Source organism: Haliotis cracherodii, unplaced genomic scaffold (assembly GCF_022045235.1).
Source record: "Haliotis cracherodii isolate W230 unplaced genomic scaffold, xgHalCrac1.p SCAF_8, whole genome shotgun sequence".
NCBI classification, from domain to species: Eukaryota; Metazoa; Mollusca; class Gastropoda; order Lepetellida; family Haliotidae; genus Haliotis; species Haliotis cracherodii.
The window spans coordinates 48183206-48200885 of NW_027266341.1; the positions used below are offsets into that span (position 1 = coordinate 48183206).

A 17680-nucleotide genomic window follows, 5' to 3' on the forward strand; every position below is an offset into this window, starting at 1 on the left:
ATTTGTTATTCTTGACCACTAGAATCAAATATTTATGAATATGAAAGCATATGCATTTACATAAAAAAATACCCATAACATATTTTATGCATAGATTTCTTCATAAGACAACATTCTTATACTATTTAATTTGACAGTACTGTGGTCACTGGTCATTGTTGTATTTGAGCAGATACTAGTACCTGGATAAGTGCAGTATATAATTTAATAATATATTTAATAATATATTAAAAATTAACATACCATGTCAAATAATTCATGTTGTTGTTGCCTCATTGAACATGCTGAATATGACAAATGATGCATCAACTGGTGACTTGTTATTGTATTTGTGAATTATTATTCCTATTCGTTACCCTATGATCATATTCGCCTCATAGTGTATTCGTTGCAGCCCTACTGGCGACCTATGCTAATCGTTAGAGGTAGCTTAATGGATCGGATGGTCAGATTCTGTGATTTGGTTCATGGCTTGTCATCGTACCCGACAAAGTGGATTGTCACTGGATTGTCTGGTCCGATTTATATTTGTGTTACAGTCATAGCTGATGAAGAAATTATTACATTTAATTGTAAATCATCATCTCTAGCAATGTTTTATGAAGCCGAACTAGGCTGGAATAATGGAGTTATATTTTGGCTGGATTAATGAGTGTATGCATAGTCCAATTTACATCACTAAACGAAAATCAACATGCAGATTTCAGTCAATTGCAGGATTTGCAAAGCATGTTTACTGTCAACGAAGCGAGAGCCAATATTTTCCAAATCTTTTCATGTTTTCAGTCAAGGTGCACTTTGTGAAAGTAAGACCCATTTTGTTACAATATAGATCTTGATTATCGATCAGATCGTCTTGACTATAACTATGCATTATGTTTGAAGAAAATGCAGGTAATATCTGGTGGAGGTGGAATCTGATTGGTCAATAGGAGGGACATAGAAGGGACAAAACTTGTAATAGCCTCTGGTGGCACTATGATTGAGCCCAGAAATTCCGACCTAGTTTGGTAAAGGTGGAAAGTGGACTTTTGCAGTCAGTTAAGTCCCATGTCTCGGGAAGATGTGTCAATCCTGATTGAATTTAATTTGAATATTTTCATAATAGTGACATTATAATTTCATACTAATAATGTTACCTGAAATAGAATTCATGATGTTAACAGCCCTTATTATAATCAATTTGAGTTTCTATGTACTTCTGTCCAATCTAATTACTGTCAAATGACAACACATGCATGACATTAGAAATGTACATTTGTAGAATTGGTGTAGGTGTGAATATCCTTCCTGGTACAACCTGGAATCCCATTGTTACTAAGCATCTGTGTCAGACAGTGTAGTGTTGTTGAATGAGGATGTGTCAGTCATGCTACGCGGATGTGGATATGATTCCTGTGACGCACCTTATGACAAAAATAATTTTCTGTTTTTACAGTAGCCATTGTAAATTAGAGATATACAAAGCTTCAATAGATCCATGAGTTATTGGATGTGTTAAGCATTGATATACTTTCGACTTATTTTGTGTTAGAAAATCTTGGTTCTGCTATATTTCTTATCCATTACAGTTAGGAAGCCTTCTGCTTTATCATGTGAAAATGTTGTTGAAGAAGTGAAAGATGATCAGTAGTGGTGGGATGATACACTGATGCATCGGTGGATCGCGATATTTTACTTCACAATACAAGTATTGATCACAGTCGCACACTAAGTAAAAAAATATCAATTCATACCTTTAATGTTTACTTTAATGGCTGTTACACCAAACACTAATTCGTAGTGAAAATTAGTAGAGAAAAATTAAACAGTGATGAGGAGCAGTGATTAATACATGCTGTCGGAGTATGAAAGTACACTAAGACAGCCAGGCAAGGTCTTAGAGTTAGTTCTTTGAGGAGTTAAATAGGGGCAGTGGGGAAGCCTTATAAGTGGTCAAAGCACCACACCAAAGGCCCATGTTTGATTTCCCCACGTGGGTACAACAATCATATTGTTGTAATATTGCTAAAAGTGACGTAAAACTATTCTCTACTTAGCCAACCAGGGTTCTACACAGCCACACTACTGCTGAACAGATTCTTGTTAACTACCCTTGGTCCACAGTCACATGCCTTTTTACTGGTCTAGATCTTTGATCTGTGGGAATGTGGGAACCCAGTCGTCTAAGGCGCCGCAATTCGCTGTGCAGAGTTGCATCCCTTAGGCACGCCAAAATCTTATGATTGTGGGTTTGAATTCCGGTTCGCCCCAATTATGTTTCTAAGTTTGTCAGCACCATACCCGTGCTCGCCGGTTTCACTGCAGTGGTAAACGTCTGAGACCTACATCACTTCGGGCTTTCCTACCACATTAAGCAGACACGCTGTGATAAAACTGGAATACTGTTAAAAGCGGCGATAAACCCAACTCACTCGCTCAGCAACTATGGGAAGAGGAGACTAAATGAATCAGCTGTTGAGGGTTGGTGACTTGGTTCATTGCATTTGGTTAGCATTTTCCAAATGCATGGATCAATGCTCATGACATCAATCAGTGGATTTTCTGGCCCAGACTTGATTATTTACATCCAACTGTCATATAACTTGAATATTACTCGGTGCAGCGTCAAACAACAAACAAACAAACACAAGCCTTGTCTCCCTAGGATAATCTACACTATTCAGTTACTGGTGGTAAATTAATTCCATTTGTACTGGTAGAAATTAAGGGTCTAAAGTCATTCATATTTGTGCTGGTATTATTGTATTTAGTCAAAGGAACCCCTTTAGTGGGACATTTTGTGAAGACTTGCATCTTTATTTTCAGACAAAGCACAAATGAACAAAGAAAAAACAACCCCAAAGCATTCTTTTCATGACTGCATGCATGCTTATATAAAGGCACTGAACACTGACTGCTGTGTCACAGCTCTGGCTTATTACATGGGATACTCCACATTGATCCCTGGAAGCGTGTCAGCCTCCTCATAAATAACATTCATTGAAATCATTCAACCGTATTGATTATTAGTGATGGGCATTAAGGAGTATCTTCTTCTGCTGTGTATGCTATTTGACAATTAAATTCTAGTGAATTATATCTGTACATTGGATGTGGAGTACAATAGGCCTAGTTTATTCTTTGAACCCAGGTTCATGTAGCCTGACAGGACGACACTGAACCTCAGCCTCCACCTCTGCCTCAGCCTCCGCCTCAGCCATTAGGGCTGTTATTAAAATTGAAATATCAATATATTGATACAATGTGTCAAATCACAGAACCAGGATTCCAGGTTAGGATTAGTTTCAACCTATCTTGGTCTAGCCTGTCTCACAGTCCATATTATTTTCCCTTCTGCCCATCCCTTACTGTAATGCTACAGCCCTAAGTGAAGCAAGTCTAGATTTTCCACTGGTTCTGAATCTCACATCTCAATTTAAATGTTGTTGCTTGTTTCGATCAAAATTCTATGTTTTCAGAGACTAAGCGATAGTCTGGTGCTGGTTGTAGGAGGTGAGGTAAAGGCTCAGGCCAGTCACACTGGATGACTGGGTTGATAGTGTGTCATTGTACCTGACGACGTGGATCCTTGTTAATAATTGTAATCATGGCTTGTATGGTCCAGACATGATTATTTCCAGGCTGCTATCACATAGCTGGAATATTGTGGCATTGAACAACAGACACACATACAAATCACAGAATGAGAAATACAAATTTACATGAAATGCCTTGAAAATATTTATAACGTGGCCATCTTGAATCCACTGTTTTGTCAACAGTTGTCTGTACATGCTAAAGCAGTGCCTCAAGTGATCGAGCTAACTTGTTTTTAGCTGAAAATGGATGACAACTTACAGTGTTGGGAGCCGTGAAGTTTAATCACATTATGCCGACTACCATTGTGATTTACTGATCAAACTCACTGTAGTCTGTCATTAGGGATAGAGTATAGAGTCTGCAGTCCTGAGATGAGGGACATTCTCAGTCAGCTTCTTGCTTCCTCTCAAACTCCATTTGTGTTACATAAACCACGAGTCTGAAATGAATTGTATGCAGGTTGATTTATTTCATGGTGTCTCCGACTTTTGTTTACAATTACATCTTTTCCAAAATGGCTGGCTGAATGGATGGAAGTTATATTGGAAGTCTAGCACCAATTTCTTCATGGCATTAGGAAAATGGAAGACAGTTCTTACTTTGAAACTGTTGAGTTTTTCTATCTCAGGAGCCACAAGGGTTGGATGCTAATCTTTAAGAAGATAGGTAGCCGTGGAATGGTGTTCAGACTGGTTCAAAGATTCCTGGTTTAGCTTTTGATAGATAGAAATCTCAAATCTAATTCAGACGACGTTAACAAAACTTGACTTCACAAGGCACTGGCAGCTGAAATTTTATATGTAACTGATGTTAAATCACCATTGACTATCAAACATTTGTGTCAGTATCAGCATTGACAGAGAACACTTGCCATCATGGACAATATTCCAAAAATAACAGGCAATTTCTCTGAAAGGGTTGTTTAGTCTGTCTTACAGATCCTGATACAAATATGTATATCAAATACAGCCCATGCAAGTCTATAATGTTTGTCGACTCGTCTGGGGTAGAAAAGGTCTTCAGCACCCCGTAAAAGGTGACTATGCTTGTCGTAAAAGGCAACTAACGGGATCGGGTGGTCAGGCTAGCTGACTTGGTTGATGCATGTCATCGATCCCCATTGCGTGGATCGATGCTCATGATATTAATCACTGGATTGTCTGGTCCAGACTCAATTATTTACAGAACGCCGTCATATAGCTGGAATATTGCTGAGTGCGGCGTAAAACATCAAACCAACCAACCAACTATAATGTTTGTCAAGTCTAGATAACTGCAATATCAGGAAATGAAGAGAGTCTCTGGGCTCCCGTTTATTATCCCCCGCCCAACAAGATGGCGGGGGATATAGAAACGGGCTCCGTCCGTCCGTCCGTCCGTCTGTCCGTCAGTCAGTCAGTCAGTCAGTCAGTCAGTCACGTTTCGTTTCTGGAGCATAATTCACAAACTGTTCAATATTTTTTCATCAAACTTTGCATGTCTGTCAGGTACATGCTGAAGTGGTCCCTTTTGCTATTTAGAAATTTTAGAAATTTTAATTTTTTATGTTTCCTTGGCAGCAAGATGGACTATTTAGAAATTTTAGAAATTTTTATTTTTTTACGTTTCCATGGCAGCAAAATGGACCTAGGTTCCAAACTCTTCTTTTTTTAACAATTTCCATGACAAGTTCCACCTCGGTTAAAAAAGGCTAGGGTTTGTTTAGATTTAATTCTGCAACAGGGGCGGGGGATATAGCCACGTTAGTGGCAAACTCTTGTTATATTTTTATTAAGATAATTGAACAACTGTTTTTTCTGGACGATATGTTCATTTCAGAGACTAGATGTTAGTCTAAGGGTTGTTCTTTTGTTCATCTTTTATGCAGTGGAACTTTTCATTGATGTATTTATCCTTAAGTGGTCCTGGCCACATCTCCCCATGCACACTATACAAACCCCAGCCCTCGCACCCTACACACTCTGCTGGAGCTTACTGGATCATCAATGTCTACTGGTAATCTCCAGAATTTGTTTTTATTATTGTAATTATCTTTATAACTTAGGTGGCATTGGAGCCCTGAGATCTCTTCATTTTAAGAAATTTAACAAATCTAGACTGCTAGAGGTGTAAACTTTTTCACACTTCTGTTGGATGTTTTGGACATTTTAAACAACACTGTCTGTGCCATGCTAGTCAGGCAATGCCCTTTCTGGATGTTTGTTTGGGAGCATTTTGTTTTCACAGCAAGTCCACAATGCCATGTGTGTTGGCCTGTTTCATATTGATCATGTTGATGTCTTCATTGATTCCTTAACAATGTCAGAAACTGTCCTATTGTTTACAGCTGAGCTATATTAAGAATCATTGTTGTTTAATTAGGATTGCAAGAAGAAGTTTTTTTTGTTTTAACAATTAGTAATCATGACTAATTGTTCTCAAATATATACATTGATATGTTCATGGGACAAATGAGTTGGACAAGGAGAGGTGCCAGTTCAAGGCATCCAGCTTTCCACTTCATTTGTCTGTCATTCAGTGTAAGAACTTTTTGAATTGTATCAGTGCACACAACTGGTACAAGTAAATTGGACTGGGAGTTTCACATGCACGACGTTGCGAGTTCATAAGCAAGGGGCTGAATAGTTCATTAATTGTCACACTTTTCAAGAAAAAAAACAAGACGAAAAATACGCTTCAACATTGAAATATTGGCAATCGGCATACCTGATAAACATTTCATTGCATCCACTGACTGTTATGTGGCATCAGGAATGCCACTTAACAGGCCATAGCATCCAACATTCCAAAAGCAGGTTGGTGTCCTCTAAGAACTTTAACTTGTTCGGTGTCCCTGGCATGCTACAACTGGAATATTCAAATTATGTTGTTGATGGTTAAATTGTCACTGTAAAACATGGATGACCTAAATGCTTCTGTAGGAACTGAAGTAAAATCATTGTAGGAAAATTGAGACACCGGGTGAGCCAGAGAATAGTCTTAAATCAGAGGTGGAAACTAATATTTTTAGTCCACTAGTCCTTATAATGATAACAAATAAAAAAACACTTAAAAATGGCCTATTTCTACTAGTCCTTATGATACCTTAAGTACTGGGCAGTTTGGCAAGGACTACAGGACTAGTGCCAATTTCTAACCCTGCTTGAATGCTTATAAGTCAACAGCATTGCAGCTACAGATTACACCAGCCTATGAATAATCAAACCTGGACCAGTCAATCAGTGCTTGGTGGCATAAGCAACAATACACCCTTGGAGGGTATTGGGTGAGGTTCCTCCTCTCCAACCCCACCATAGGATGAATAGGGGGCCAAGAGCAGTATGGTCAAAAAGTTAGTCCCAAGCCATCCCCTCTCACAGTAGAGTTCAATAGAGATGACAGTCTGTGCCTGAGGGGCATCTTCTAATTAACATCCCTTACCCACCCCTTCCTCAACCTGTCACAGAGTTCAGATTGCCCAGGGTTCAATATCTCCTTTGGAGATACCTCTACCCCCACCTCCCATCACACCCACCTTCCTGATCTGCCATCATGGACACCCCCTCCCTCAGGGACCTGCCCTACCATCAACACCCTCCTAACCTACCATTACCCCACCCCTGACCTACCACCACCTCCATCTTCCTGATTTGTCTTTATCCCACCCCTGAACTACAATTGTCCTAACCCCCCTGATCTACCATCATCCCTGCCCCTGTATTACCTCACCCTCGTCCTACCGTTACCCCACCCCAGTCCTATCACAGTCTTCACCCCCAGATCTACCGTCACCCCACCACCTGGCAGATCATCTGTTCAATGCCCTAGGTTGGGAGAGTCAGTTTGGATTTGTCCCCTCCTCCCACAATACCTTTTACAACCTCCTTACTAGAGCTAAATCTTCCCCTTTTATGACACTGCATCTTCCCGAGGCAAGTCAGTTAACTGACTATAAAAGTCCAGTTTCCACCCTTGCCGAACTAGGCTGGTATTATGGAGTAACATTTTGGCTGGACTAACGAGTCTATGCATAGTCCAATCAAAATCGCGCACCAAAATTTGAAATCAGGTTCGTAAAGTGTCATGCAGATTTCGGTCGACTGCAGGATTTGCAAAGCATGTGCACCGCTAACTCGTTGTCAACAGATATTTTCTAAATCTTTTCATGTTTTTAATCAAGGTGCTCACGTGATTTGATGCACTTCGCATTGTAAGACTCGTTTTATCACAATATAGATCTTCATTATCGATCAGACCGTCTTGACTGGGCGCCACCGTTTTGTTTGAAGCAAATGCAAGGTTGAATCTGATTGGTCAATAGGAGAGGCATAGAAAGGACATAACTCGTAATAGCCACTGGTGGCGCTATGATCGAGCCCAGGAATTCCAGCCTAGTTCGGCAAGGGTGGAAACTGGACTTATAAAGTCAGTTAACTCTCTTGCCTCGGGAAGATGGACTCCCCGTAACCCCACCATAACTTCCTGAACAGGGTTTTCTACTGTTCATACAACATACGCTAGACAATGAGGCCTGCAATAACTGAATAAGTTCCTTTTACCCTCAGGTCATACCCTGTTTAGAGATCCATCACCCCCACACATCAAGCCCCACCCCAAACCCACCCCCAAGCTGTTTACGCTCATCAGAGTTCACAATATCCCCTTGGGTTTTATCAGTGAGATAACACTGATAGAGTGGATATAATCGTTATGTGTATCTTTGAATTATAACCTTGCCTTACATTTAATATAGATCAATGATCACATCCTCAATAATTCCATGGTTGTTTCATGTCATTATCAACCACAAGTATTCATTTCTCTCACTGATATCATATTTCTGTTATAGTTTTGGAAATTTTATGTTATGAACAATTGAAATTTTTAAATCCTTATTATGCTGTCTTGTTCATATATAATTTGAATATTGTACATTTATTTATGTTTTAAGCCTATTTTCAAGTCTAGTAATGAATCTCCATCTCTTTAACCTTTTAAAATGGATTAAAGTCAAATATTAACTCTAGGCTATTAAGGGCAAGGCAGGAAAACCCATTATTACCTCGTTTTAAGCACAACAATTTTTAATAGGCTCAGTTAACACACTGACATAAGGATTTGAAGTAAACATCCCCTTGTAGCGTAATAACGAGGAGTAGGCGTAGACTGCACCGAATACAACACAGCACTGTGTGGCCATGTTTTCCTGCTATAGAGGGCCTCACCCACTCAGATGTAAACACAGCTATCGACCAATCATCTGCCCTACTTCATCAGGCACGACTCTGATGTAATGTGAATATGATCGCCTTCCGTGCCGCTCCCAACCACTCCCACAATTCCCCTCTCCAAGCAAGCATGCCAGCACTGTAGCCTGACTCACTGGTTCACCCCCCTAAGCTATTGAGGACAACATACAGCCACAGGCAGGCACGTCCCACTAGTATAGCTCTACCTCAGTTCGTAACTGGGCCTCACTGTCTTCACTAGCCTTTCTGAATACTAAAACTTGGATTTGTGTGTAAAAGCTGTACTGGAATACCTAGTGGAAGGAGATTATTCAGAGATGCTTTTTGTGAGTATATTGCCAAACATAGCTTTTCTTTGGAATATGGTAGCACTGTTTAAGTTTCCTTGATGAAAAATCTTGGCAAGGGAGTGGCCTTATATCGTTTGTTATGGCAAGATTTTATGTATTCAGTGCCTATTTGAACAGATGTTACGTTCGCTACCACCTCTGTAAAGTTAACGGTTGTCAATTAGAACGCATGTACTGTCTAGTTGGTAAAGATTTTGAAAAGCTGAGGGTCCCCATGTTTGAGGGCCAACTGCATGTAAACACTGTCCATTATTGTCAACCTCTCGAGAACGTTGGAGTGGATACATACATTCTATGAAGCATTTATCATAATATTTCTTCAACAAATAAAATAATTTCATTATTTTTATATATTCTTTTTGTAAATTATACTGAGTGGGTGTGGATGAAGCACAGCTTTATCACATTTGATTTATTAATGAGAGAAATGGGTGTGTCTCGTTAGGTTATTTATTTTTATCAAGTACGAAACAGCTATTTTAGACTTATGTATCTATTTACACTTACCTTAAACTTTAATATTATGAACTAAAAATATTTTGTAATAAAAATGAAAACGTATGACAGTTCAAAAGTATATTCATGTTTCTATAGTGTTTGTTGGCCTTAAAATAATGTTGTTTTTTGTGTGTCAGTTTGATGAATTATTTTTGCAATTGATTTTGGAATTATTATTGGTGGCAGATGTTCAAAATGAAAAATGATAAAACATAAAGCTTTCTGTAATATATGTAACAGACGACTTTCCAAAAAAGTCATTTTAATATGGTGTGGTAGTTTATGATACTAGTAAAATATTACAATAAATTTATTATAAACTCTATTTTCTGCGACATAATTGTGTTTACAGAAGGCCAGAGAATAAGAAATGAACTTGATATGACATCCAACTTGACATAGTATGAATTCATGTGCTTGAATACTTGGATTTTTCTTAGGCTGTTAATGAGAAATATGTCAATTATTTAAAACCTTGATATATCATATGTACTAAGTGGCTAGACGCTAGTCAAAAGCCTGAGCCTAGTAAAATATGTTTGGTCATGTACGCTCAGCAAAGAATGTCCATATAAAGGACTAAGACATACTGAAAATGATGCCAAGAGACAGTGTGTCAGTCTTGTAGAAAGAGGACCTTGTATAAGTACACTGTTAAGCATATTATATAATTGTTTTATTGTTGAAATGGCTGAGAAATGATTTCAGGATAAATTGTTTCAAGTGTGCTGTATATATGTGGCAGAGATAAGTGTCCTTGTATATGACCGCTCATAAAGAGATAAATCAGTTTAGAAACACCACCACCCCACCCCCACCCAGATAGAACTCAACAACCTACTCACAGTAAGCACTGACCTCCCCAACCTCTTCTCCTTGCAACTCCCCCCCCCCCCGACACACACACACAAGGGGAACCACCCCACCCACCCCCGAGTTATGTGTGTAGTCAGTTTTATTGTCTACTGATTCCTGCCTATTCAAATCGACTGTCCATACTGTAGATTTATAGATTCTACTGCAAGGGACAATAACCAGATGTGTCTGTTTGATGGTTAACACAGCAATCAACAATATTCCAGCTATATGACGGTGGTCTGTAAATAATTAAGTCCTGACCAGACAATCCAGCGATTGATATCATGAATGTCAATCCGTGTAGTTGGGAAACGATGACATGCAATCAGCCATGTCTCAGAGTATGACCATCCGATCTCCTTTATGACAAGTATAGGTTGCTGGGGGCCCGTTTTCTCACCAGAATCACCGTCAGTGGATGCCAAAGATCTGGGTTTGTTTCCGGCATGAGTACAATGTGTGTAGCCCATATCTGGTGTGATATGGCTGGAATACTGCTGAAAGTAGTATAAAGCATAACCTACTTGCTTCCTTGTGATGCATCAAACTGTTTACACATTTACTGATAGCAACTATCAGAGTCAAGTGATCTGTCAGTTTGACCCTTTTTAAACCAAGTTATTGATTGTTTTTTTCCTCATTTTCAGCATTCCCTTGATACAATGACGGAAGACAGCCGTCCCACCGCCCACACCCATCCAGACAATCACCCCGACATTCACTGCGACATGGATGGTTCCAGTGGCACCAGCACCCCCCAGTCCCTATCCCCGGGGTTGGAGGACCCCGCCTACCCAATAGACAGTATTCCTGAGGGAGTGTATGCCCCCACGCCCATCGAGGCCGATTCCAGTATTAACACAGTCAACTTAAACAAAAGTTTACATCGACCATCTCATCAAAATGATGCAAGATACAACCTTATTAAGCTAAGTCAGATCAAATCTGCGTTTGCAAACCGCAGTCCGAATCACTCCAATAGTGGAACTGTGGGCCAGATGTTTGCGTTGAAGAAACGCATCAAGACGGAAGCAGTGAATGGGGACTACGAGGTGGCTTTTAACTGCTCAAATTCAAATGGTGCTGATGATGTAGTGATAAAACAGGAGCCGATCGATGAGGATGATGAGGAAGATGATGATGAAATGGACGATGAAATGGATCACGTCCATATCCCGGTTACTAATGGTCCAGTGAAGAGAAATAAAGATGGAAAGGTTGGTACTTTAGGTCACTTTTATACAGATTGTAGTTTATTTCAGGACTAGACGGTGTCTGTCAGGACTATTGAGCTATTGTGCTTCCATGTTGTGTGGTGAAACTAACAGACAATGAAAATGAGATGATTTCCAAATGCATTTTTATTAAGCCTGATTATTTCTTGGTCAGTTTGATGATGATAACAACAACGATGACGACAACAACGACGATGATGATGATAATTATAGGCCATTCTTATTGCACATATTTCCACCCACAAAGGGGCATGCACAAAGAGCTTCTACCACGGTTACAGGATCAGTGTGCCCTCAACAATCATTCTCAGCTCCCTGGGGAGTATACAACCCAAGCTGCCTGTTGGCGCTGGAAGGTTAACAACTATATTGCCATCTCATCCTATCGGGTAAAATATAGAAAAAGATTAGATTTGTTACTCAAGGGTTGATTTGAAGTTGGTTTAAGAAACTGATTATAAATCAAGCAAAACATTTATTATTTTTTGTAACTTTTGGAACAAGATTGACCTTGCCTGACATTAAGTCAGGCATGAAAAGAGAGCATTCAGCCTTATACCCAAAACTTTATTTGTAGATTGTGAGTAGACTGCAGCACCTCATTCATACTTGTCATAACATGCAACAGAAATGGGGGAAAAGTGTCACCAGTTGTTATTGGTCAGTGAGACTGGCTCAACAATGAGCAACCATCTTGGAAAATCAATTTTCACTGGTGACCTGATGTTATAGTGTCCCCAAGGCCCCAAGGTCATTCCTGGGAAAATCATGGCTGGACATATTTGAATGCGTTATCCTAAAACTATCCTTGGAGAAAACTGAGGGTATACATTTGTCTGTGACCTGGTTGTGTTAATGTGTCATCATACCCCAGAAATCTTTCACTGGGAAAATCTAGGACAGACAAATATGTCAGTGACCATAGAGTCCCAGCTGTGGCTTTTTTAATGTGTGATTGTAGCCTAGAAATCTTCACTGGGAAAATCCAGGACAGACAAATATGTCAGTGACCTGGTTATGTCAGGGGGTCCAGCTGTTGCTGGGGGCACGAGGCACGGGGCACGAGGCATGGGGCACGGTGCACACTCGGGGCACGGGTGGCCCAGTCGTCCAAGGCGTCGCGATTCGCTGTGCAGAGTTGCGTCCCTTGGGCATGCCAGAAACCTATGGTTGTGGGTTCGAATCCTGGTTCGCCCCGATTATGTTTCTAGGTTCGTCAGCACAATACCCGTGCTCGTGGGTTTCACCGCAGTGGTAGACGTCTGAGACCTGCATCACTTCGGGCTTTCCTCCCACATTCAGCTGGCCCGCCGTGATATAACTGGAATAATGCAAAAAGCGGCGTTAAACCCAACTCACTCACTCACTCACTCCAGCTGTTACTTTGTTGTTTAATGTAGCATCATACCCAGGTGTGCAATGGAGTAGCCTCCCGTTAAGGCTTTCTCTCATCACACCGAACACCCCTGACCCAATTACATGAATGCAACCTCTTTACTTGTTGCCTTAGTCCTCTGTTGGTCGGGTTACAAGTGGCACAATTGTCTAAGGTGCTGCAAGTTGCTATCCAGAGTTGTATATCTCAGGCGTGCCAAAAATCTTCATCGTAAGCTTGAATCCCGGTTCACCCTGATTATGTTTCTAGGTTTGTCTGCACCCATGCTCATGGATTTCACAATGGTGGTAAAAGATGAGCATCACTTTGGGCTTGCTTCCATATCGAGCACCTGTGCAGATCCGGGGGAGGATAGGTCTTCAGCAACCCATGCTTGTCGTGAAAGGCGACTATGCTTGTCGTAAGAGGCGACTAACAAGATCGGGTGGTCAGGCTCGCTGACTTGGTTGATGCATGTCAGCGATCCCAATTGCGTGGATTGATGCTTGTGATATCAACCACTGGATTGTCTGGTTCAGACTCGATTATTTACAGACCGCCATCATGTAGCTGGAATATAGCTGAGTGCAGCGTTAAACAACAAACCAACCAACCCAAAATATCGAGCTGACACTTCATGGTATAATTGAAATACTGTTTAAAGCGACTTTAAACTTAACTCACTCACTCGGTCCCTGTTATTCCCCACCTTCAGATCTTAGTGGCCTATTCTTGTTAGTCCCTCATAATACCTACGAATACAATACCTCTCTTAAATCATTGCCAGAAGTACAGGAATTCTGTCATTGAACACTAAAAATCTTAAGATTTTCAACAGAAGTCTTCTTCACAGTCAACTATCCACAACTAAGTTCAGACACCGAGTGAGTGAGTACATTTTTGCGCACTCTTCTAGCTGTATTATCACCATGGGGAACACCAGAAATGGGCTCCACACATTGTACCCATGTGGGGAATCCAACCCGGGTATTCGGTGTGACATGCGAACTCTTTAACCACTAGAGCAGCCCACCGCCCCTTGATACACTAATAGTATCTCCCTTCTTCTTCTTAGTCTCTCATATTTCTGTCATATTGCTAAGAGAAAGAGTAAAACAATTCTCACTCACACTAAACCTGTTGGTGCTCCAGCAACCTTTGCTGGTCGTAGATGGTGGCCAGGATTGGTTGGCTGGCTCCGAGGCTTGCTTGATGGGGTGACATCATACAGCCACAGCATTGATCTTAATGCGCATAATATTAATCACTGGATTGTTTGGTCCAGAGTGGAATATTTACAGCAGGAATATTGCAGAGTGTGAAGTTAATCAACAAACAAACACCATTCCCCACATGGGTATTATGTGTGAAGCCCATTTCTGGTGTCCCCCGGAGTGATATTGCTTGACTATTGCTAAAAGTGTCGTAAAACCATTCTCACTCACTCCATGTGCAGTGGATCAACATGGGTTTCTTGCTCCAGGCTCAGAACCATGAAGACATGACATAGTGCTGGAGTTAAACCTATTGCATCATACACTGATTTAATAGCAAGTTGTCAACCACTGATTGATTAGGTTTCTAGTTGTGTGACTATGTGTAGTCAGGAGACAGCTGATATTCAGATGCATGTATAGTGTGCAGCTCATTCAAGCACATGCTTGTGAAAAAACTGACTTGAAATCAATAAATGTGACTCAAGCTGGCAAAATATAGGTGAAATAAGTAGATCTGTTTGAGAGTAGGGTTGCATCAGAGATGAGGTAGACAATGGAGCGGGTTGAGCAAGTCAAAGACCTTGTGAAATGATGAAAACTTTGACATATTAGATTCCCAACATCAACTGAAACAAATAAACCGATATATTATCAGAACTATTAGTTAATGGTAATTTTTTAATCCTCAATAATCGTGAAATGCTAGATATAAAAGAAACTTTGCATATTAGTCCCCATGCATCGTAAGTAGAATCATTTTCATTTTTGAGAGAGAAAAAAATATCCACTTGTCACAACTGTTGACCAGAAAATGGGTTTTTCATGTGCAATCAGACTGTAACAATTGCAAGCGTCCTTCACATACTTGCTGGCTGTGGCTAGTCCTGGAGGCTTGGCCGTTCGGGGACTTCACATCATTTGATGTGTCACCTGATGATGCTGGGAACCCTAACGAGGACGTGATGAGAGGGCTCGTTGTCAGTTGTCTCCAATTAGTCGAGGAACCAGTTCATCAAATACCAGCCTCATTCCAATAATGAAAAAATGACATCATCAACGATTTTGTCATAAAATGTTTGCCTTTTATTTTCCGTGTTATTTATCATGTTCTGCGTCTTTGATCAAGTTTACCCCCGTGAAATGAGTTGCTGTTGTAAGCTTGATATGTTACAAGTACAGTTTGTAATATTGATCAAGGTTTTTGTGTAGTTTACGGTAACACATTTCCTCCGGGAGTCGGTTTCGCCCTGACATTCGTCTCAAGTGTTTGATCCTAGTACTTACATTTCCCAGTAGGCGATGTGTCAGTGTGTCGTCCACCGCTAACTGTGGTCGCCACGGCGTCAACAGCGCTGTGCCAACAACGACACGGGCTGACGAACGACAAGAGGCCTTGCTGCCTGCGGCTACTTCACATATGCAGTGTTTATCTCCAGGGGAAGGAGCTGGACTCGGTCGTCACACTTTCCTGTATTTGTTTTTTGTCACAGAGGAGTTCCAAAGACTACTGCCCAGTTCAAACATTTCACTGAGATGTTTTTGTATAAAAATGACCACACCTCGATGAGAAATGTTTGAGTGAGGATTTCTTTAAACACTGGTGGGTTAGAGAATATGTGATATGTCAGCGCCTGCATAGTAATATATGACTCAGAAACAAGGCATTAGCATCTTATATATACCAGAATATAAAGGCCATGTTGATTTCATTAAGATGGTGTTTTTTAACCGTTGGGTGGAAAATGGCTTTAATAGAATTCCTTGTCAGGAGTTTTGCAAAATTATCAGGTCTAGGCTGTAATATACCTATCAATCAAGTAAATGTTGGATATATAACATAAGACCACATCTTCAAGCTCATCCGTTCCCTAAGATTAGTGGGTTATCACATATGGCATTAATGTACTGGTAGGCCACGTTTGACATCTATGAAAACGTTACAAAATTCTCATACCATATATATCCCAATAAACTGCCTCAAATATAAACCAGGTTTAGATCTTGTGCACACAGCTAAGCTATTCTGAGTGAGACGACTCTGTCTGCGGCCTGATGCCTAGGTCTAGTGAGTCAGTTCGTGCCCTGGGGGATCTGGTTGAAGTAGGTCCCGAGCAACCTGTGCTGGTTGTAAGAGCTGAGCGAATAGATCAGATTGTCAGGCTCGGTGAAAGGTGAATTGTGTGTCATCTTACCCTGACGGTGTGGGTCATTACATGTAATATCACTGACTGTATTGTCTGTTCCAGACAAGATTATCAAAGAAAACAAAATACAGGCTCGCTATATGTATACTTGAAAGACAGACAGACAGATGCACATGGACATACACACACAGGTACACAAACACAAACACACACGCATGCACGCACACACGCACTCACTCACTCACTCACTCACTCACTCACTCACTCACACACACTAAAGGAAACTGTAACTTGTTAACTACCACTATTATTTCCGTCATCTTAATTTTAGCTATTGTAAAAATAAAATCAGTTTCACAACTAAATATATCATTAATCCTATTCTTGTTGTTTTAATGTTATTCTCAGGAATCAGGACTACACAAGTTAAGTGGTTGGTTCGTAGTTTCAGGTTGAGGAAATAGCCTGGGAGTTTTCAGTTTCATTCATTGTACATGTCATGTTGCCTGCAGTGACAGTCCTCCATGGGATAGCATTGCGGAAACATTAGGCCGGTGGAAATAAATCACTAGTTTATCAACCACACCCACCCACCTGTTACACCTCCCACCAACCTCATCTCAGTTTGTAATTTGGCTGCGTCTTGCACACATTTCTAAGATTCATTTTAAAAAATGTGTGCAAGCAAGACAAATTTGATAATTGTTTGATAGAAGAAATGAAAACTAAATAGCACATAAATACCCCCTTTCTTGTTCAAACATCAAGATAATCTAATTATTAATTTATTCTCATGATTAAATAATCATGTTAATTCATTTTTTTTGTTAATTGTTAAGGAATACTTGATTTTTTAAAGTTATTAATTGGCTGCAATCTGCGAAAAGGCGATTGTCCTGTTTGAATTGATAAAAATAAAGGTTAGACTCTTGGTTGCTCCTATTCATCAAAAGGACTTAGGGTGAATGAGTTTAGTCATGCCCTTGTGATGCCAAAATACTAGTCTTTCTCCCAGTCCCTAGAAAATGAATTAAAAAATGAATCCAACTCAAGTCTAGAAACATTTAGCAAACCTGAAATTAAGCATTGTTCTGGGTTCTATTTGGATGCTACATTTAACGTGTAGGTATATATTTTAAAATAAGATGACTTTGTGTCTGGGACTAAATGTTATGAAAATTTGTTTCAGCACC

General features: G+C 40.2%; 1 protein-coding gene across 2 annotated transcripts in view; it reads left to right on the forward strand.

Moving 5' to 3' along the window:
- The window catches only part of LOC139450480 (Krueppel-like factor luna), a 63061-nt gene that overhangs the window by 24638 nt on the left and 20743 nt on the right, over window positions 1-17680 (forward strand). The window contains exons 1-2 of one of the 2 annotated variants that reach the window (XM_071232191.1): window positions 8873-9136; window positions 11164-11733. In XM_071232191.1, coding sequence (XP_071088292.1) covers window positions 9128-9136; window positions 11164-11733 — 579 coding nt within the window. In that variant the 5' untranslated portion in view covers window positions 8873-9127. Of the gene's footprint in view, window positions 1-8872; window positions 9137-11163; window positions 11734-17680 lie in introns of those variants that run through there. The other variant, XM_071232190.1, reaches the window with a different exon arrangement.